At 34.3% G+C, this 22,878-nt stretch overlaps 2 protein-coding genes across 2 annotated transcripts; both read left to right on the top strand.

Moving 5' to 3' along the window:
• The first annotated feature begins 3,826 nt into the window (after positions 1-3,826).
• Positions 3,827-5,436, top strand: LOC116015488 (stemmadenine O-acetyltransferase-like). The gene is made up of 2 exons (XM_031255566.1): positions 3,827-4,970; positions 5,289-5,436. The coding sequence occupies exons 1-2, from the start codon at positions 3,956-3,958 to the stop codon at positions 5,318-5,320; spliced, it is 1,047 nt and encodes a 348-aa protein (XP_031111426.1). The 5' UTR covers positions 3,827-3,955; the 3' UTR covers positions 5,321-5,436.
• A 4,552-nt stretch (positions 5,437-9,988) lies between these two features.
• On the top strand, positions 9,989-15,878 carry LOC116017226 (apyrase-like). The gene is made up of 9 exons (XM_031257767.1): positions 9,989-10,279; positions 11,851-11,979; positions 12,706-12,762; positions 12,850-12,942; positions 13,860-14,065; positions 14,227-14,318; positions 14,468-14,682; positions 15,189-15,381; positions 15,511-15,878. Exons 1-9 carry the CDS (start codon positions 10,034-10,036, stop codon positions 15,645-15,647), a joined length of 1,368 nt encoding a protein of 455 aa, XP_031113627.1. The 5' UTR covers positions 9,989-10,033; the 3' UTR covers positions 15,648-15,878.
• Positions 15,879-22,878: the final 7,000 nt, after the last annotated feature.

The following is a 22,878-nucleotide window of genomic DNA, read 5'->3' as shown; positions in this document are numbered from 1 at the left end:
GGGGGGGGGGGGGGGGGGGGGGGAGGGGGGTAATTTTGTCATTGTAGCTTGTGTTTTAATTTTGTATTTTTAATTTCTCTATTTTTATAAACAAAACTAATTAATGTTCATTTGTAATTGTGTACAATTTTCATCTTATGGTGTGTGAAATGGTTCCATACTCTGTGTGCCATGCTACTGTATGTCTTGTGCTCACAAATATTCTACTTTTGTATTTTCTATTTATAAGTTGTTACAATTATGCACATTTTTTAACTAAATATGTAGACAATTTTCCTTTCTTTTCTTTTTGTTTTTGTTTTTGTTTTTGTTTTTTTGTTTTTGTTTTTTTTGTGTTCTGTTCCCATTAGGGGTGACTAATCTGAGCTTGTTCGCTTACATTTGCACTACATGAAAGAGATTTTCTTAGTGGATATAAATTATCACCATACGAGCAACGTCGCACACGTGTTATGCTTCATCTCATCTCCTCTGTCTACTACCATGGATTGACTTAGCTTATTGGTTATGTGCATTGTTTCGACATCACCATTTTGACTTTGTTGTCGTTTCCCATGGCAGTCCCCTAGGAGTTGATCAAGTATAGCCTATTTTTTTGAGCTCATTGTGTGCCCTTCTCGGGAACATAGCAAATACTTCAATCTAACGTCTCCGTTCTTCCTCATTGTGCTGCATTTAACATCAAATCCTATCGTGGTTGCGTACTGTTTGTAAAACTGAATACCTTCGTCAATTGTTCCAAATAATTGACCAAGGTATGACTTTATTGATTCGTCACATTCTGGTATAAATTTTTCGTTTGTTTTAAGATAGATTTGCACCCTGCATGCTTCACCATCATTCCCTTGTCCGTCTAGTTCAATGTGCACACAAGACAAGTAAGCATAATTAGCATTCAAACATCGGCTCACAATATACGAAAATAAAAATATTAACCGCAAATTATATAGGCCTTCACATTAATTGCGCAAACTATATAAGCCTTTACACGTTGGGGATTTATTCCCCGCATCTAGCATGTATGGCACACAATAAATGCCCGGCTAGCACACAATATATCTGGTTTTGGCACACAATAACTGCAATTCTGGCCAAATTATCAAACATAGGCTCACATTTTATTAAAAAAAAATTAACTCAAACTGGTTACTGTTTAAATTTTCACTACAGATGGTCTTACATTTTCATATTATAAATACGCCTTGAGAATTCCATCTTTTTGTTCCCTATCTCAATTTATGAATTACCTTGTGCTTGAATTATAAATGCTATTAAAAATGAATTCCAGCTTCTGTTCACTATCTCATATATAGGCTCACATTATATACCAATTTCGTCACATTTTATGCCCAGTTCTGTCCGTATGAAATTTATTCACCTAATGTAACCCATATAACACACAATATATATATTCCACAATGGCGGCACACGATATCATAGTCACTGGCACACAATATATCCAACATCTTCCCAAATATAATACTATTGTAATGGGTTCGCTTGTATGAGCATGGCTTTTGGTTCCTATTTCATCTACACATCATATATTATGGCATAACCTATTGATATTTTGGTTCCTATCTCATATGCCCTCATAATAATTTATTGCCATGATCTGCTTCATTATTTAGGCTCAATCTAAGCCGTTTGTAGTCTTGCATTGAATGGGTATGATTTGTCCGCATTGTCCTCTAAGACTATATGTCTTCATGTGAATAAAGGCATAGGAGAGAAATCAGAACGCATGCCATCCGTCCACGTGTTCAGATCTAACGGATCTGAAACACTTATTTAAAAAAATGCGATGGCGTTTTCATAAATAATTAATCACCAAAGTGAAAGTAAAATGTATTACAAGTGCAAGTAGTAATTTCATACAGTGCACCTAAGTGCAAGTAAAATGTATTACATTGCAAGTAAAAATTTATACTAGCATCAATATTAAGTGCACCAAACGTTATAATTAGTTGCACCTAACGTTATAATTAGGTGCACCTAGGTGCACAAACGCTAACAAGATAAATTACTTGCACTTGTTTGTGAAAATATGTGCACTTGTAAGTGATTTTACTTGCACTTTTTACTTCCAAAAGTGCACCAGCTACTTGCACCTATAACACATTTACTTGCACCAAAGTTCTAGTTATTTATAAAAATGTCACCGCGTCGTTTTTTAAAATTACATAAGATTCGTTGATCTGTACATGTGGACGACTGTGAATGACTCTTATTTCTCTCCTGGGCGACCGTTCTCATTAGAGCGTACCCCTATATATATGAGAACACATAGCACATTTTACCTAATTAAGTCTTCCAAATACATGAACTTCAAAACACTCGACAAGTTCATATTAAACATATAAGATCTATTGAGAACCTTGCACATTGGATCTATCTATCTATCTATATCTAGTGTGGATCTATCTATCAATCTACCTATCTAGCTAGTGTATGTGGATCTATCTATCTATCTATCTACCTATCAAGTGTATGTGGATCTATCTATCTATCTGGTGTGAATCTATTTATCTATCTATCTATCTATCTATCTATCTAGTGTGGATCTATTTATTTATCTATCTATCTAGTGTGGATCTATCTATCTATCTATCTAGTGTGGATCTATCTATCTATCTATCTAGTGTGGATCTATCTATCTATATATCTATCTATCAATCTATCTATCTATCTAGTGTGGATCTATCTATCTATATATCTATCTATCAATCTATCTATCTATCTATCTATCTAGTGTGGATCTATCTATCTATCTATCTATCTATCTAGTGTGGATCTATCTATCTCTATCTATCTAGTGTGGATCTATCTATCTCTATCTATCTAGTGTGGATCTATCTATCTCTATCTATCTAGTGTGGATCTATCTATCTAAATGAAAGTGTCATGTTGATGTACTTTGTATGGACTTATCTAAATGAAAGTGTCATGTTGATGTACTTTGTATGGACTTCCAACAACATATATAAACATCAAATTGAATAATATTTCTTTGATTTATTCTAATGTGTACACCTTGTAGGTGACCCTAATTAGTAAAAGATGCTAATTGTTCATATATAGATGACGACTCAAACCAAACAAGCGAATAGTGCAGCTAAGCAGCTATGAGAATTAAACTTAAAATCTTATGATTATTTAGCTAACTACTTATCTCACAAACTCGGCATTCCCTTCCTAAGGCTGTCATTTCCTTTGACAAGCGTCTTGCAAAATTAAAAAGGAACAGAATTAAGAAGTTTGCGAGGGCAGAATTTGGACTACTCTTAACAAGATATTTTAGTTTATATCTTCTTCTTGGGAGAAGAAGTCTAGTTCGTTGTATGAAAACAGTGAGCACAGAAAGCGGAAGTCTAGTTGTATGATTAATGGTGGAATATTATATTAAATTCACACTTCCTTTAATTTCACGTCTTTCAGAAAAGTAAAATAAATTTCACAAGAAAAATAAATTTCTTGGCCAGAGGCGATGTTATTGGCACATTAATTATACCATGCATTAATGTCTATCTTGCATTGTCCACATCCAAAAATAACTTTTAGATAGTTGACATTTTCTATACCTACCGTTCATGATTTTTTACTTATAAAAAAATGAAGACACATTACATAGTAATTATACAGAACATAATAACTACATACACAAATTGTTACCTACATGTACAGAGTATGTTAACTGTAGATACATAGATGTTGGTTCACTTTTTCAAAAAAAAAAAAAAGATGTTGGTTCACATTACATGTACTGTTAACTAACATCTAATGTGTCTGTAATTAACATGTTATATAGTGCAAACATATAATTTTTATATCAAGATTTACAATGCAATATTAACCTCCTGTTCCATGCTATTACAATTGCTCGTTATTCACTGCTCCTGGTTATAAATAGCATATGTGATGATAAGTGGGCATTATGAAATAACGTTCCCATCCAATGGCCCTGAAAGTTGAAGTCTATCAGAAAGAGAAAGTGAGGCCAAGTTCGCCAACTCCCCAGACCTTGAGAAACTACAAGCTTTCTCTCCTTGATATATTAGTCGCCACTTTTTATACCACCATTGTTTTCTTCTACGACTCCCTCGGCGGCGGCCACGATTATGATGAGCTCAAGGACTCGCTCATGAAGACACTGTCCATCTTGTACCCGCTCGCCGGAAGAATGAAAGATGGATCGACGACCATCGAATGCAACGACGAGGGTGCGGATTTTGTCCGAGCTAATGTTACAAATTGTGATTTGGGTGAGTTTCTCCGGCACCCCAAACTCGAAGATATAAGCCAGCTGCTCCCACTTGATCCCAACCCAAATGCTATTGACCCCTCTCAGCCTATGTTAGCTGTTCAGCTCAACAGGTTCCGGTGCGGCGGAACAGCGGTGGCGTTCTGCGTTTGGCACGGCCTGGCGGACGCCGGGGCGATGGTCGGATTATTTAACACTTTGGCGGCAATCAACCGCGGGGAAGGACCCATTAATCCCGGCGGTCTCGTCGTGGACGCCTCCGCAATTTTCAGGCCCGGGAACCTCGTCAGGTCCCCGCTAATGCCCTTTTCCCTCAAGAACCGGGGAAACTACTCGAAAAGATTTGTTTTTGGCAAGCAGGATATCGAGCGGCTCAGGAACGATTATTATCACCCATCGGAGCACCGCCACCGTCCGTCTAGGGTGAAGGCGTTGTCGGCGTTCATATGGGCTGCGGTGATACGAGCAATTCTACCGGCGAACCCAAACCTGAAGACGCATTTGCTGACAAATGTGGTGAATTTGCGAAAGAAGTTGAACCCGCCACTCCCTTCGCAGTGCCTAGGCAACATCAGCCAAGCGGTGGCCGCTCGGTGGGAATCGGAAGCCGACGGGGATGGAAGCGTTACTCCCGGATTTCTTGTAGGAAGAGTCGCGGAAGCCATCAACAAGGTCACCGAGGACTACGTGAGGGAAATGCATGTGGAAGGTGGGTATCTCAGAGCCATATTAGACGTATCAAAGGAACTTCATAAGGCGGATGAGATTAAGATTTTAAGTATAAGTAGTTGGTGTAATTTTCCGTTTTCTCAAGTTGATTTTGGGTGGGGTAAGCCGATATGGATTAGCCTGGGTCACACACCCGAGGACATGGCTATTTTTTTGGATGCAGAAGATGGGGGAATAGAAGTGTGGATGGGATTGACCCAAGAAATTATGTGTAATTTAGACAAAGATATGGAGTTTAATGCTTATGTTTCTTTTTCTCAAATCTTTTCTGAACCGTCTTGTCCTCTGCGATCTGCAGTTTACGTGGAGGATAGAGAAAGGCCGGTTTAGGCGGGAGCATATGAATAACATTTGGTTTATGGATCTAGGAAGGGGAAGGCAAGGCATGCATATGCCACATGTATCATATTGTTTCATCACTTTATTAGAGTATCACTTCTTATCATATTTACCTAGGGTTTATGTTGAATTGGGATTGCTTTCTACTTGTTATTGATTGATGGCCACAATTAATTGCTAGTTTAGGAGAGGAATTCATTGCAACGAAAGTTGGATGGAGAGCTCGAGCCTCACCAATTTCAACCTAATTTTTCCTACTATGAGAATAGGGGTAATTTGGGGACTTACAATGCTTAGGTGCTTAAGACTATGATTGATGCATCACGAAAGTGGGGCAATCCTAACCTAATTCTGTTTATTGATTACGAAAGTAGCTGAATTGAATTCTTGTGTACATGGCTCATAAATCCCTAGGTTACTCCTTTCACTAATTCTGAGTTGTTAGAACATTAAGATTGCAATTCACCTAATCTGACCCATTCCTTTATCATTCAATTTATTCGTTAGCCATTTTACTTCTTTTAATTTCGAGTCATTTCCATTTTTGGTCCTACTGTTATTAGGGCCTTGCCAATTTTAGTCCACTTTATTAATTTTTGTCACATTGCGGCCAGTCTTATTTAGTCATTGCCACTTTTAGTCCACCATTAAAATTTTCGTCAAATGACCGTCCAAAATAGGGGTATTTTGGTCTTTTCATGCTTTGGTCATCTCATTTACCCTTTGCAGTGGTTTTCCTTACACATTTTCATCCAATGAAGAGGTCCAGCGAAAGCCATGGCTTTGTAATGTGGCTCACATGGCTTTCGCCGGACCTCTTCATTGGATGAAAATGTGTAATGAAAACCACTACAAAGGATCAAGGAGATGACCAAAGCATGAAAAGATAAAAAATACTCCTTTTTTGGATAGCCATTTGACAAAAATTTTAACGGTGGACTAAAAGTGGCAAGGACTACATAAGATTGGCCGCAATGTGGCAAAAATTAATGAAGTAGACTAAAATTGGCAATGCCCCAATAACAGTAGGACCAAAAATGGAAATGACTCTTTAATTTCTTTATTCAGTTATTAGTTGCTTGGATTCTAGTTAATTCACATATTCTAGTGCCTAGTTTTTTTTAATTCACATAATTATGTGCCATAGCCCCAATCCTCAGTGGAACGATAGATATTTTACACCCGTACTTACACTCACATTTATACTCATCATATATCATTCTCCCTTATTCTCATTTTGTTATTTCTCATTAGTATAGTCCTAATTCCAGTGTCAATGGCTATGATGATGCTTCCACCATTTGTCTGAAATGGTTTTGGGTTAGTATTTTGCTCATTAGTTTTGGGTTTAATTCCAAAACTGAAGTAACAATTTGCCCCCAATCCTAACTTGATGTGAAAACATAGCAATCTGAGCCTTCCCTAAGTCCCTTTTTCAGCACAACTGAGAACTGACAACTGTGAATGAGAGAATCTATCTGTGATGGTTTTAAGTTTTTAACTTTTAACTTTTAACTTCCACTATCCACTATATATTTAACTTGTGTTTTTGCATTGGACAGGAAGATATTGAATGTTGAATTGCTGGCTGATTATTGAATGATTGATCATTTGATCACATGTTTGATGCTTATAGTTAATTCAATTAATTGCACATTTATACTACCTTTGTGCCTTTTGGATTTTTGGGCACTTAACATGTAAGTTGTAACTCTTATTTTGAATCTTAAGTTGTAAGTTGTAAGTTGCAACTTGTAACTTGTAACTTAGTATTTTTGCATGCAAAATTGCAAATTGTAAGTTTTTGGCTTATAGCCTTGTAATTTATAATTTTATATTTTGAACTCTTGAAGGCTTCAAGTTGAAGCATGTAGATTACAGAATATCAGAATATGTACAAGTTTTATGTTAACTACTTAAGACCTTTAACAAGTTGTCAAAGGCCTTATGGTCAAGCGGCATAGTTGTGGCCCTACCACCTGAGAAATCACAGGTTTGATCTCCAGTGGGGGCATTAAACAACTAGTTTACCAAATATCATATACAATCAATTATCTGCTATTAACTAAACCAACTAGCTATTAGCTATCATCTATTATCTAATTGCCAAACACCCCCAATAACTTGGAGCTATCATCTATTATCTAATTGCCAAAAACCCCCAATAACTTGGAGTTCACAAGTTTATGTGGATTCAATTACCTTAGCTATAGAGCAATTGTTACATTGTACTGTAATCGATACAAGGTGGACCCTGTCCACATTATGTGCGTATTTTGGTGAGTTTGGATGAAAAGTGGTATGGAAGAAGATGTAAATGAGGATGGAATCCTCGAGTGTCATTCTCTCAAGGATGGACACTTGGAATTGAAATGTTGTATTATCAAACACAATTACACAATTACAAGAAGCAAAGTACATATGTGCAAGCAAAATAGAAAGAGAGCAAAGCGCTTAGAGAGCAAGTAAAGATACAAAATAGACAAAGGAAACAACAAATGATGGACGGTGAATTAGACTAGCCTATCCTTGAGTATATGAAATGAATAAACTTAGGAGAGGTGAAGCTATGTGAGGAAGTGATGTCTATGTGAGGTGACTTTCAATGCCTGGCCTATCATAGGGCTATGTAGCACCCAAGTGTTTACAAGCCTCTATGAGACATTTCATCGAACATGTTGTCTACATCTCATTCCAGACCTTGTCCTCTCGGATCTAGGACAGGAATTGCAAGGGGAAGGAGTCTAGGATTATGCCTCAATCTCTTGCAAGCATAATCCTTCCTAAACCTTTTTGCATGTGGTGCACCCACACACAAGAGTCAATATAGACATTCTTCTTCCAACGAGACATCAACACATAGTCACAAACACCTTTGATCGATTCAAATACAACACAAAGGAATAGGATCCAATTCACAAATAGTATTCTAATCAAGCATTGTCTAGATTGCAAAATAAACACAATTAAGCAGAGTAATACAAATGTAAGATGGAATTGAAGATGAAAAGGTGCAGGAGATTGCCAAGCTTAATTGCTACAATCCATAAGATCACTCTCAATTACCCCACAAAAGTAGCACATTTTGGCACTTATCATGTACCTACAGTTAACATATTATATATTTTTTATGTAATACGTTATGTATATATTAGAATTAACTTATTATGTAATTAAAGTTAATAGAATTAACTTATTATGTAATTAAAGTTAATAGATTATATATGTACCTATTACAATTAACATGTACCTAGAGTTAACAATTATGTAGTTTCATTTAATAAATTATGTACCTATTACTATTAACATAGTATGTACATTCGGCTTATTTACAGGTACATGATATGTTAACTATAGGTACATAGTCTGAATATTGTTTTGGACTACAATCCACATCCAATATAAGGTGGACCTTGGTCCAAGGTATAATTTGCTATTATAGAGATCCTCTAGACTTTATTGTTAGCCACTGGCTCATAGTGGTATTGATGATACAAACCATAGTGGTTCATATATTTGATTTTGGCTTGTGTGCCTCTTGCTTTGTTTTAGGCCGTGTGTCATTGTGTTTGTTTTAGGTGTGTGTGCCATTGTGTTTACTTTAGGCATGCATGCCATTATTTTTACTTTAGGCCTTTGTGTCACTCTATTCTCCTTTGGTTCTATTTTGCGGGCCTATGTGCCTCACAAGTTATTTGGCCTTTAGGTCGTTTATGTCATTTTGGCATACTCTGAGAGCTATCATTATGTGGTCAATTTTTTTGCAAAATTGGGTTGTTCTTGGTTTATCTCACCTGGCAGTGCGTGTGGTCTCGTGCTTATGTTGCTGGCTATTTTGTGGGTGCGGCTTGTTAGACTAAGTTTAATTTAGGTTACTTTAATGCTAGGAGTTTAAGCTTATTTTGTCTAAGTGTTGGCTTACTTAGGCACTTGTTGATTTTGGGTGGGCTTCTCTTGGACGTATTCCTCTTGACTTTGTACATAACGATTTTTTGATTAATAAATTGATGTGTTAAAAAAAAAAAAACCAGCGATCCTCTATACTTTTATATTTATCACTCAAAGGTCTTCTACATACAGTATATTTCTTTTTTTGAGTTCTACTGACTCTGTTACAATGTAGTATTTGTTCATAAACTACTTTCTACCTATATTTCTTACATCTTTAAATAGTGATTTCAGGCCAGATGTATCACGATAGATATTAGTCTAAATATTAATAAAATATCTCTATCCTTTTGTATTCTTGTCTTTTCATTATTGCCTTTACATATATTGATTGAATCCGTAACTAGAACGATACATTGATTACATGTAACGAAACGTCTGAATTCACAATCTAATATACATTTCATTTACTAATAAGAAATTAGAGACTAAAAGAATTGAATTATAATTAATTCGTGTATAAATATTTTAATCCAATCACGGCAATCAGACCTAAAATGAGAGTTATGAGACTAAGAAAATGAAATGTAAAGACGCGAATAGGTCATCTTCTACGTCATGAAATGGAGTGCTGAACTGCTGATACTTTATTAATTTGAATTACCTCAAGAGTTTCATGTGCTTAATAGTAACATTTTATTTTATTGCCTAAAAATTGGGTATATTATATTTTACTCTTCAGTGTTGTTATATAATAAGATGCACTCCCTTGCTTTGAAATTATCATAATCTCTTTTCTTTAGAAGCATAAAGGCTATGGTGAAGATGCTGATGATCAATCAAACTAATTGTCATCTTCTCTTCATATCCTTTACACTTCTCCTCTTGCCCCTGGCTTGTTTCTCCACGTCTCATGTCCGGCGAGTGCTCCTCAGCCACGAAGCCGATAGCTACGCCGTTATATTTGACGCCGGCAGCACCGGCAGCAGGGTCCATGTTTTCCGTTTTAACCAAAACTTGGATCTCCTCCCCATCGGCGATGACGTTGAGTTTTTTGTCAAGGTATGAAATCAACTTACCTTTTTTTTTTTTTTTTTTTTAACTTCAATAATAAATAAATAAATAAATATAATGAGTCCCAATCAAGATTATACCATGATTCCGGGAGAACCCAGGTTTGATTCCCACAAGTGACGATTCCCCCTGGACCAACTCCTGTGCCTCTCGAAGCGAACATGGGTGGACCTAGACCGTTAAACGGACAGAGAAAGACTCCGTGAACTTACCAAAAAAAAAGATTATACCATGATTTATGTTTGTTTTTCTATTAATTTTTTAATACATTATGCCATAATAGTTGTACTACATAACTATTTGAACAAAAATATCATTATCCTTATAACTTCTACGGAGTATTATTTTTTTCATTATTATTACCATACACATGCATATACAATATATTTTCTTATATTGTTAATATGTATGTAGACATGTTATTATAAGAAACATGTGTGATTTCATTAGATTTTAATTAAATGTTACATAATTATATTAAGTAATTTATCATATATAAAATTCTTACTTTAATAATATTAATTATATCATAATTATTACTCAAATTATCAAATATATTTTTAATATAATATGAATCCTACAACTATATATATATATATATATATATATACACACACACACACACACATACGCGCGCGCACACACATACATGCCCACACGCGCATATACACATACAATTATTTAAAAAAAAAAAAATTTAATATTAATATTAGGTATATATTTTTGTGCATCACGTATATAATATACTAGTTAAAAAAAATGTGTCAATATGTACGTAACACAATATTTGTGGACAAATTTTGATGGGCATATATTGGACTAACCGGAGAATACATATACTGCAGTACGTGCACAAAATATGTGTCCACTGCCGTCGTGTTGAAAGACAATACTCACCTTGGTATATAGTTGTAATCAAAATGAATTTTGATGTCTTATATTTATATGATTTTATATGATTGGAGGTTTATTATCTTAACATCACTTGAGAAGCTTAACATACATACACTTATAATTTAACTTTAAATAGAAGGTTACAAATTCAATTGGGAATTCTTTTAAATGTGTAAATGTGAAAATAATAGTGTTGACTGAGAACCATATATCCTTGTATACATATGAAAACCAATCCTTAATAAGAGATCTAAACACAATGTTGAGAACGAAAATTATTGCACAAATTAGAAGGCAGATTATCATGATTTCTCTTTTTTTCTAGAGTTAGGATATTGGTCATCATCTCCTAAATGTGAGTCATTTATCTTTAAAGTAAATTGTCATTTTGGTCCACTAACTATTGGGGTCGTGGATTGCAATTAACAAAACACCAATAGTCAGTGGACCAAAATGACAGTTTACTCTTTAACTTTACTACTATTGTTGGTGTTGTCCAACTCAAATTTATTTAATCTTTTTTCTTCATGATGTTGTTTTCTTTCCCAATATTCAAATAAATAAATAAATTGTACCATAAATGGAGGAGATACAATTGTACCATCATTAGCAATATAAATTGTTATTAAGTATAAAGTTGTAAATTAATTAACATTGATTTGCAGACATCCCCAGGGTTGAGTTCATATGCAGATGATCCAGAAGCAGCTGCCAAGTCCCTTGAGCCACTCCTACAAGAAGCAGAAGGTGTTGTACCAGCTGAGTTGCAACCTGACACACCACTTGAACTAGGGGTCAGTTAACAAACTCATTTCATTATATTTATTAATTTCATTATTTAATAATATAATGCTTATTATTGAACTCAATCAAACGCCATTGGAATAATTCAAATAAAATATGAACAATAATATTATACAATTTAAAATATTGTTGACGTGACATTTTTTGTTTTATAAATCATGATTTAAGCAATAATTTAATGATTTTGTAGTTTTTAGTAGAAAAGTCATAGAATAAGCTACATACAATATATTGGGGTGTTTGATAAATAGCTGTAAGCTAATTGAGTTAATGAGTTTGACTAGTTGATAGCATTAGCTGATTGTAAAAAGATATTGGCCCTATTTGGTAAATAGCTGTTAGTTGATTGGATTAGAAGGTATGATTAGTTGATAACATTAGCTGATTGTAGAAAGGTGTTTGGTAAATTAACTGTTAGCTGATAGCTGATTATTTGCAAAATGACTTTCTCAAAAAAGTTGATAAAAAAGCTGTTTTGAACAACTTTTTGAACTTTTGTATTTTGGAACAACGAGCTTTTATAAAAAGTTAATTAATCAAACATTTATGTTGATTATTTAAATAAGTCAAAACAGCTAATAATGATCAAATAAGTCAAAATTTGCCAATAAACTAGGTAGGTTACCAAATAGGGTTATTATACTCCGTAATATCTATTCAGATCAGATTGCACAAATAATGTTTTGATTACATATAATTTGTTGGCAACACTACAGGCAACTGCAGGGCTTAGGATGTTAAATGGAAACGCAGCTGATGAAATTCTGCAAGCAGTAAATATTTTCTGCTTTATTTATTTATTGAAAATTCTATAAGTATATACACAACTTAATTACACTGATATAAGTTTGGACATACAGGTGAGAGATATGTTGAAGAATGAAAGCAATTTCAAGTACAAGGCTGAATGGGTTTCCATTCTTAATGGAACACAAGAGGGCTCTTACTTTTGGGTAATTAATTATATTATCTTGCCCCTAATAACACAGCAACCTTTCGTTTATTAAATAATTATCATTAGAGTCAATACCACAAATGGTCCTCTGACTATTGAGGTAGTACTCCTTTTAGTTCTTGACTTTCAATTCGACCACAAATGGTCCTCTGACTTTCAGTTTTAACCACAAATAGTCCTCTATTTAAATTTCTGTTAAATAGGTGTTAAATCTAGGGGTATTATCGTCAAATTGATATATATAATAGTCATAAAATAAAAATGTTTAGAATTTTTCACCAATAAGCATAATTGAAACAATTAACAAATATAAATACTCCTAAATAAAAAGATAATACACCTTATATCTTGTAATTATGCGTACAAAATAAAGATTTAATATTAGAGCTATCTGTTTTAATTTAACCAACATATTAAAATGAAAGAAATTTTTTTCAAAACCTTGCTTCCATCATTTTCATGGTTGTTCATACATGACCGATTAATAGTTTTCACTCTTCATTAATCGATCAAACATTTTGTTTGAGACATAACTGAAGGTCGCCACCGTTGAATTAATATAATTAATCAATTACAAATTGCAAACATTAATCATGAATTTTTATTTAATTTGTTCATTTATCTAATTTGTCACGTCCATTTTATTTTTATATTTATTAAGTTAATGTTTATTAATGTTTGAAATTAATTATATTGTTATATAATTATCAAAAGAAGTAATCATAATAATATTAAGAGCTTATTACCGAAATGGTACCTCGATTATTGCGAAATTACCAATTTGGTCCTCGACAATTTTTCGTGCCCAATTATTAACTCTTATCATTATTTAATACTCCGTATATCTTTAGACTTGATTTGGGGTAAATGTGGAAGGAAATCAAAATTAAAATATAATTCTATTTCAATATGCAGGTTGCCCTGAATTATTTGTTGGGGAATTTGGGGAAAGATTACCAAAAAACCATAGCAACAATTGACCTTGGTGGTGGATCAGTCCAAATGTCATATGCTATCTCAAGGGACACTTTTGTTGATGCACCCATACCCGATAATGGAGAAGAACCTTATGTGCAGGAAAAATATCTCTTGGGGGCAAATTACTACCTCTATGTACACAGGTAACAAGTTTATATGTGTCCCTAAAACTTTTGCTAAACTATTATACTTGTAACGTTTTAATATAGTAAAATTTCAATGTTACATTATAAAATACGTAATTGAATTTTCCTTCTAGACGTTCATATTTCTTATTTTATATCTTTTAAAATATTGTGTACAGTTATTTGAACTACGGGCTATTAGCAGGTCGCGTTGAAGTCTTAAAAACATCAGCAAACTCTACCAATGTTTGTATTTTAGAAGGTTATGATGGTAAGCTCTCTAGATTAACTATTGTCATATTTTCTTGTGAAGCGCACCCACTATATATATATATATATATATATATATATATAAACACAAACACAAAAGTAGAATGTGCAAGAAATTAAACTAATTGCAATGCAATGAATTGTGGGTAGGTTACTACACATACAATGGTGTTTCATACAAAGCAAAAGCTCCACCAAGTGGTGCTAGCTTGAAGAACTGCAGGAAATTAGCTAGAAAAGTGGTTGATTTTAGGGCACCTTGTAAGTATCAGAATTGCACATTCAATGGGGTGTGGAGTGGTAGTGGAGGGGCCGGAATGGAAAATGTCTACATTTCATCGTATTTCTATGATATAGCATCTCAGGTAATTAAGAACCATTTTAAGTTTAGGATCCGTTTGAAAAGAAGAAAAATGATTTCTGAAAAATGAGTCATTTTCTAGAAAACATTTTTCATTCCAGTTTTTGGTTGCATTCTGAAAAATTGTCTTGGTATGTTTCGTTCGTTTTATAGAAATGGATATAATTGTATAATTAAACATTTTAAATATTTTATTTGTAATATAAAAATATTTAAAATAATATTATTATTTATAAAAATTTATAAATAAAAAGAAAAAAACAACAACTGTGGTTTCTGGCGGAAACCATGTATTGAGGATAGGCGGAAATAACTTCCGCCAACCAAAATGCCTACATTTTTCCCATTCAATGGGAAATGTTTTCCGATAACTGAATTTTTCTATTGCATCCAAACACTGGAAATCTGAAAATATTTTTCAGAAGTCATTTTTCGAGTTTTCAAACGGATCTTTAGTAAATATTATAGAGAACAAGATGTATAATACATTAAAATTGTTTGTATTTATAGGTTGGTATTGTTGACCGGTCAACGACGCCCTCTAAAATAGTTAAGCCAAGAGCATACCTAGAAGCAGCAAAGGTAGTTTGTGCAACCAACTATAATGATATGAAGTCTACTTTTCCTAAAGCAGAAGAGGAATTTTATCCATACTTGTGCTTGGATTTGGTATACCAATACACATTGCTCGTGGATGGATTTGGTAAGTTCGATTATAAGAACTGCTATTTTATCTTTTAATGAGAACAATTTCTTGTTTTAGATAGGTACCCTACATATATTATTAAAATTTACTAATTTTACTGTCATGAAATGTATGTGAAATTTACAGGTCTACATCCTAGGAAGGAGATTACGGTGATAACTGAAGTTGAGTACAAAAACTACATGGTTGGAGCAGCTTGGCCCCTTGGTTGCGCCATTGACGTGATCTCATCGTCAGCTAATAAATTGTTATCAAAATATTAAGTTACTGTTCTTGATTTAATAATGCTTTAATTTTGGTTTTATGCCAAAGTGGCTTGCAAGCTCATATAACAATCATGTTTACCGTTGCCAATATCAATAAATGTTTATCACGTCAGGCTACCTTATTCGGTGCACATATTTTGCATGTGAACTTGGAAAAAATGACGATTGATATTTTAAGGATATTGTAATAATTATTTCGTGATAATACATGTTATTGTCGTAGAAATATTTTTTATCCATACTTGTGTACAGTTCTTATATCGTGGACCGCGGTCCACGTTACATTGTGGACCGCGGTTCCAAAACGACTTTGTTTTAGTAAGTGGGAGACGGAGCCCCGTAATTGACACTACAGTTCATTCCAAAAGATACTGCCTTACATTTGTTTTGATATTATCGAATGAAACTGTAGTTATATCAAAATGTAATTGTAGTTGTGTTGAAATGTAACTGCAATGTATATGAAAAGATACTGAATAACAGTTTCACATTTGTGTTTGGTATTATCGAATGAAACTGTAGTTATATCAAAATGTAACTGTAGTTGTGTTGAAATGTAACTGCAGTGTATATGAACAGATACTGAATAACAATTTCACTTTTGTGTTTTTATATTATCGAATGAAACTATAGTTATATCAAAATGTAACTGCAGTTGTGTTGAAAGGTAAGTGCAGTTGTGTTGAAATGTAACTGAAGTTGTGTTGAAATGTAACTGCAGTATATATGAAAAGAAAGTGAGTGGCGCGAATTCATCCGTCTGTTTTCATTAATCAAAACGACGTCGTTTTGGGACCGCGGTCCACAATTCATTGTGGACCACAGTCCACGATATAATTTGCGACTTGTGTAAGCATTAAAGCGGTGTTGTCCCTCAAAATTGATACAAATATCTTAATATTTGATCCATAGACTGAAATTTATACTAGCTCATAATATTGAGAAATTGATCGATATGGTGGGAGATAAGAGAATAGAGAAAATTGAGAAAGCTCAAGATACATTTATGTTCCTTTCAGAACCAATTTGTATAGTGGCAAAATAAGCATAGCCACGTGATATAATTAGAGGTGTCAAATTGACGGGTTACTCCAAACTTCAATCCAGGCTGGCCTTATTTGGACTGGTTTTAGTTCAGTTCAATTGTCTGTTGAAGGGTTGTAGTTTTCGCGGTGGATGGAAAGTAATAGGTGGTAAAACGGGAAGAAGTTCCCGAGTATCGTTCTCAAAGGATGGCAAGGAGGGAGTTCAAGCGGTAAGGGGATTAAGCACAAGAGTGTTTAGTGTTTGAAAGCTAACCCAAACATAGGTAAGAAAGGTGCATGAAACATAAGGAAAATAAGGAACAAACAAAAGAAACAATTAAGTGGAAAGGAGGATTTGGATATTGCAACTCATATAGGTATCCTTGATTTCCTAAGATACTAGGCTAGCAACACTTAGATAATGAAAATGAGGCAAGACAACTATGCCAACGCCACTCTCGTGGTCATCGGCCTATCATCTAGTCCATAGTCCCATTCTCATGGCAACTAGGCTAGGTGAGGCAAATTATCGAACACATGGTGTGCTATTTGCCTTCCAATCCCCCTTTTCTCAAAGGTGGGAAGGAACCGTGCTAGGCTAGGCTAAGGAGTATCCCTACTCTCGTAGGTGAGACTCCTTCTCCAAACACCTCTCATATAGGTTGATCATTCCCACACAAGAGTCAAAGAAGATCACCATTCACACAATCAAACTCATAGTCAAAGCAATTGCAAAACCTAATTAATCAATTCAAAGCTCAAGAATATCCATACAACATTGCTCAATCCAAATCCACAAAGATCTATCTAATCATACTTGGAATTGAAATAGCAAAAGCAAAAGTAATGACAAGAAATTAAAAGGAAGACTTAGCTTGAAATTAAACCTTGAACTTGAAATTGAATGTAGATCTCAATCTTGCAACAATGGAATTCTTCTCTAATTCTAATCTAAACTAAGAATTGCAATGTGGAGTGAATTGGGGGAGATCTCTCTAGGCTAATCCTAGAGAGAGAAATATTCTAAACTGATCTAAAATGAAAATGTGATGGCTCCCCTGAAAAATGGCTCAAATCCCCTTTTAAATCGCGCCAACCGCCAAAAATAGACGTAGTGGACGCCCGACTGGACGCGCGTCCGCTACGCGTCCAGCGGGATCCGGTGCGCGTTGCTTCAAATCTTCGGCGCGGGATCTCGGGATCGGACGCGGCGTCCGACGTGCGTCCGCTGCGCGTCCTAAGCAGACATTGCAACTTCAGAGGGCGATTTTTCGGACGCGAGGCGTCCGGTGGCGTCCAGCAGGCGTCCTAAGCAGACATCTCAAACTTCAGAGAGCTGATTTTCGGACGCGGAGCGTCCGGTGGCGTCCAGCAGGCGTCCGCAAGGGACTGCTTTGCACTTCGCAGATCTGGGACGTGGACGCCTGGACGGACGCGCGTCCGGCCGGTCCTTTGCTTCCAATTTTCGGCTCGTGTATCATTCTCTGAAATCTAGCCATTTTCTGCCTTTTTGCCCATCCTTTTTACCTACAAAATGATTAACCAAGTGTGGAACGGGGTCCAATGGCAATATGAAGCATTCTAACGCAATAAAGGGACAAATCAAACACAAAAGCTACGAATTGTGCACTAGACGATCCGATAACAACCTTATAAAGATGGCATCTTTTGCACTTATCATCTGTTTTATATTACGGTTGGCAGTAGTCTTTGCCCACCTTAAGATCTGTCTCGACCTTCTTAGGTCGAGATGAACTACTGACCTTTTCCACTTGGAAAACTAAGTCTTATTCCTTTAGTTCAAACCAATCATAGCAGAAACGAGGGCATCAAGAACTTTAGCACACATGGGGGAATCAGCGAAGCCTTCGACCTCCCCTACGCATGAGTCACACACTGAAATTGGAGGTCTCAAACCTAAGATCTTTGAGCATGCTTTGAAATTTTGTGCCGATTCTGATTACTTTTAAATCAAAATGTAATATTTAGGTGATGATGAGGGCTGTTGAAAATAAGAAGAAAATGTGGATTAATTTTATAGATATTACAAACTTACAAGTTTGCAATAAATATAAAATTGGCAATGTGTAATTTTTATTAAAACATGAACTCTAATAAACAATTATGATCGGTTTTCACTTTTTACTAAGAGACGAATGCATACTCGTACATGCCAAAGGGACAATCTAGAAACTATTATATATATATATATATATATATATATATATAGAGAGAGAGAGAGAGTCCAAATTACATATTGTACTCGCACTTTTCAATGTCTTGTATGTAGCAGTACACTTGTTATAAAATCTATACTATTAATAAAAACAATATTCTCAACTTTAACTTCCCGTCCAAAACACTCCTATACTATTAAGGTGGCATAATATTGTAAAATATGGTAATACAATTCCTATTCGTAATACAATTGTAAATTAAAATATACTAATATAATTCCTAATAAAATATATTCTTACCTACGTAACTACATTCCTATTCGTAATACATTTCTAGATTAAAATTACTAATCGTAATAATACAGTACATATATTTCCCTCAAAACAATATCCTCAACTTTAACTTACCAAAATACTCCTATACTATTAAGATTTGCGTAATATTGAAAACAATTCCTATTCGTAATACAATTGTAAATTAAAATATACTAATAGAATTCCTAATAAAATATATTCTTACCTACGTTCCTATTCGTAATACATTTTTAGATTAAAATTACTAATCGTAATAATACAGTACATATATTTCCCTCAAAACAATATCCTCAACTTTAACTTCTCAAAATACTCCTATACTATTAAGATTTGCGTAATATTAAAAAATATAAAAAATAAAATTTGGCATAACTCAACCCGCAAGGTCACCCAATTATCTGTACGACATTCGTGCCTGTGCACACGAGTCAAGCCTTTTCAAGTTCATTTTGGAATTTGGTTTGCACCGCCCTGCACGCGAAAGAGAGCCTTTATGCTATACAATTCAATAAGCCTTGGAAAGACTCTTGTATAAGTAGTTGTGCAAACACACTTCCCAAACCAATGTGGTACAAAAGCTACTTGAAAGCTTTTTCTCTTCATTTTTCTAACTCAAATGGGTCAACTTTGAGAACCAATTTCTCGTTCACCCATTATCCTTTTTGTACCACAATATAGCCACTAAAATGCCATTTTATGCTATTTTTTCCAACAGTTATTTGTCTAGAAAATATCAACGCTCTACGGTCAACCAACAATCACTCAACTGATTATCCCTTTACTCCAGGTGAATTTTTCTCTAATATAATTATAATTATTGAATATCAAAATATAAGTGTACCTTAAGTAGGGATGTCAATCGGGCCAGTCCTGTCGGTTTCGGGCTAGCCCTGTCGGGTTGTCGGACTTATCATATTCAGGTTGTCGATTAATTATTATTTTATTCTCGGATTCGGGTTAGCCCTAACCCAAGCTTCGGGTTGTCGGGCTTATCGGACGGGCTAGACTATTTGAACTAAAATCGAAAATGAATACTTACATTCGATAAAACGGGTCAAGTCGCCAACCGGATCCGGATTCGATAGAACAGGTCAACCGGATGAGCATTAGCACTTTAAAATTTAAATCAAGAGATAAATGAATACTTGTATTTGAATATTCGATAGAACATTAGAAGTTAGAACGCGTCAACCGGATGAGCATTGAGCACATTAAAATTTAACAAATGCAATTGCAACGGTTCGATTTCGGTTCGAATTTAATTCCGTTCGATTTAAGAGTCCCAAATTTTAACATTTCCTAGGTGACAAGGTAGTCAAGGGGCGCCGCGACTTAACGGGGCGTCGTAATAAATATGCATGAAATATCAGATAACCCAAATCCAAAATCTAATATCTAAATATTAAATACCAACATAACAAATTAACAATTCAAACAAATTAAAATAAAAAATAAAAACTATAATTTTAATTCTAGAACTGAAAATTGGAATGAATTTTCAGAACTAGAACTGGAAATTCATTCTAGAATTTTAGAATGAAATTCCAAACTAGAAATTCATTCCAGTAATTCACTGGAATGAATTTCCAGTAAAATTTATATATATAATTTATTATAATCTATATATATATATATATATATATATATATTATTTATAATATATGTATCTATATAATTTATTTAAAATTTATTAATTTATATATTTATTAAAATTTTATTTAAAAATGTACCTAGTAATAAAAAAAAATACTAAAGATGAACTCACCTATAAATTACATGTATGTTATGTTTCACATCACTTCTATAATAAAGAATAGTTTTCAATTATTCGGACTATCGAACTAGCCCATTTAATTTCGGGCTAGCCCTATCGGGCCATTGGGCTTATCAGTTTCGAGCTCATCGGGCTATTTTTTTTATTGCGCTTGTCCATTCGGGCTATAGCCCTGTCGGTTTCGAGTTTTTTTGGCTAGCCCATCGGGTTCAGCCCCGATTGACATCCCTAACCTTAAGATCTTGCAATAACTAACCGACAAGTAATTAAATTAATGATATATAATGCAATGCAAATTATCTACATATTACATTTATACACTTATTTTAGAACACTGAATTTTTGTGATATTTGTTGCATGCAAGGAAGACTTATACTATAGTTTATTTGTCGATTCTTATATGTTATAAATCATAGTATCATAAGAAAATGATACTTTGATGAAATATGAAGCATGAGTAGTCTGCCAACCAACGGTTATGGACATCGCATTTCAATAGTTTGGAAGCATCATTCCAAAAAGCCATACACTCCATTTGGTAATCTGGAGTGAAGTTTGGATTAACATTTTAGATATGTGATTCATATATTCTGATATATTTTTGTTTATTGCATGATGCCATTATGATGATTTGAATTTTGAGAGCATAGAAACAAGTTCGAAACATGCTTATATGCTTAAATGGTTTTACCTCAAAGTTACTACCCACTATCACACGATGCTTTATGTTGTATGTTAGACTCAAGGTTACTAACTTCTCACAATAGTCAGAGACTTGCTTTATATGTATGAAATATTGACAAAAAATTAGGCTTTAGATGTGAGTTTTACTTATATATACCTGGGAATCTGAAACATTTTGAAATCTAGTGATTAGTAAACCTTACAGTCCTTATAACGTGGACCATGGTCCACAATGCATTGTGGACCATGGATCGTGGTTGATACTGCAGTTGTATTGAACTGATATTTCAATCACAGAATATATACATGTAGATTATAAAATTAAAATTTCAGTGTCAATATTGTTATGACTCAATGCTTTGATTACATTAAAAGTGATTTTTTAAAATTTCAAGCTCAAGATATGGCACGCTTGATGAGTCGCAGCTGGAAGGTCAGTGATCCGCTCGCCGACTTTAGATGTTGTTGATCAAATAAATCAGTACATGTGCGACATGAATATTGCAAAAGGACGAACATATTTAAGTTGTAACTCTTTGTGTAAGGCAGAACTAGACGATAAAAATCTATTAGAAGTACACACTCCTAAATTCTTAAATATTTTGAGATTATATGATTTTCTTAATCATTCATTGATCGACATTAATTAAAGGTCGGTGCACCTGTTATGTTATTGTGAAAGATAGACCATTTTCTTGGTCTTTATAACAGTATGCAACTCATCATCACAAGATTGACAGATCACATTGTTGAAGCAAGAATAGTTAATGGGACACATGAAGGAACCAAAGTTCTTATCCCTCGAATGTCTCTCACTCTTTCTGATACGAAATTTCCCTTCAAGTTCCAGCATAAATAATTCCCTTTGATGCTTGCATATATATGCCATGACTATCAATAAAAGTCAGGGCCGAACACTAACTTACGTTGGGTTATTGCTGAAAAAACCAATTTTAATCACGGTCAATTGTACATGTCTTTCTCCCGAGTCACCCATCCTGATAGCCTAAAAGTGTTAATTAGTTCTAGACGATGATGGACAAGATTGTGTTGCTATTACCAATGTTGTTTACAAAGAGATTTTCAATAATGTGTAAATACAACCGGTGATATTATGTTTTGTTCCAAGATGGCAAAATTGCAATATATCTACACAAAAATATATCTTCCATACACATGAATTAGAATAGCAATTGAATACTATAACTGAGTTACTAGAGAACGAGCATATTTGCCTAATTTATAAAAATCA

The sequence above is a fragment of the Ipomoea triloba genome, chromosome 4 (assembly GCF_003576645.1).
Source record: "Ipomoea triloba cultivar NCNSP0323 chromosome 4, ASM357664v1".
NCBI classification, from domain to species: Eukaryota; Viridiplantae; Streptophyta; class Magnoliopsida; order Solanales; family Convolvulaceae; genus Ipomoea; species Ipomoea triloba.
This window is presented reverse-complemented; position numbering and strand designations above follow the sequence as displayed.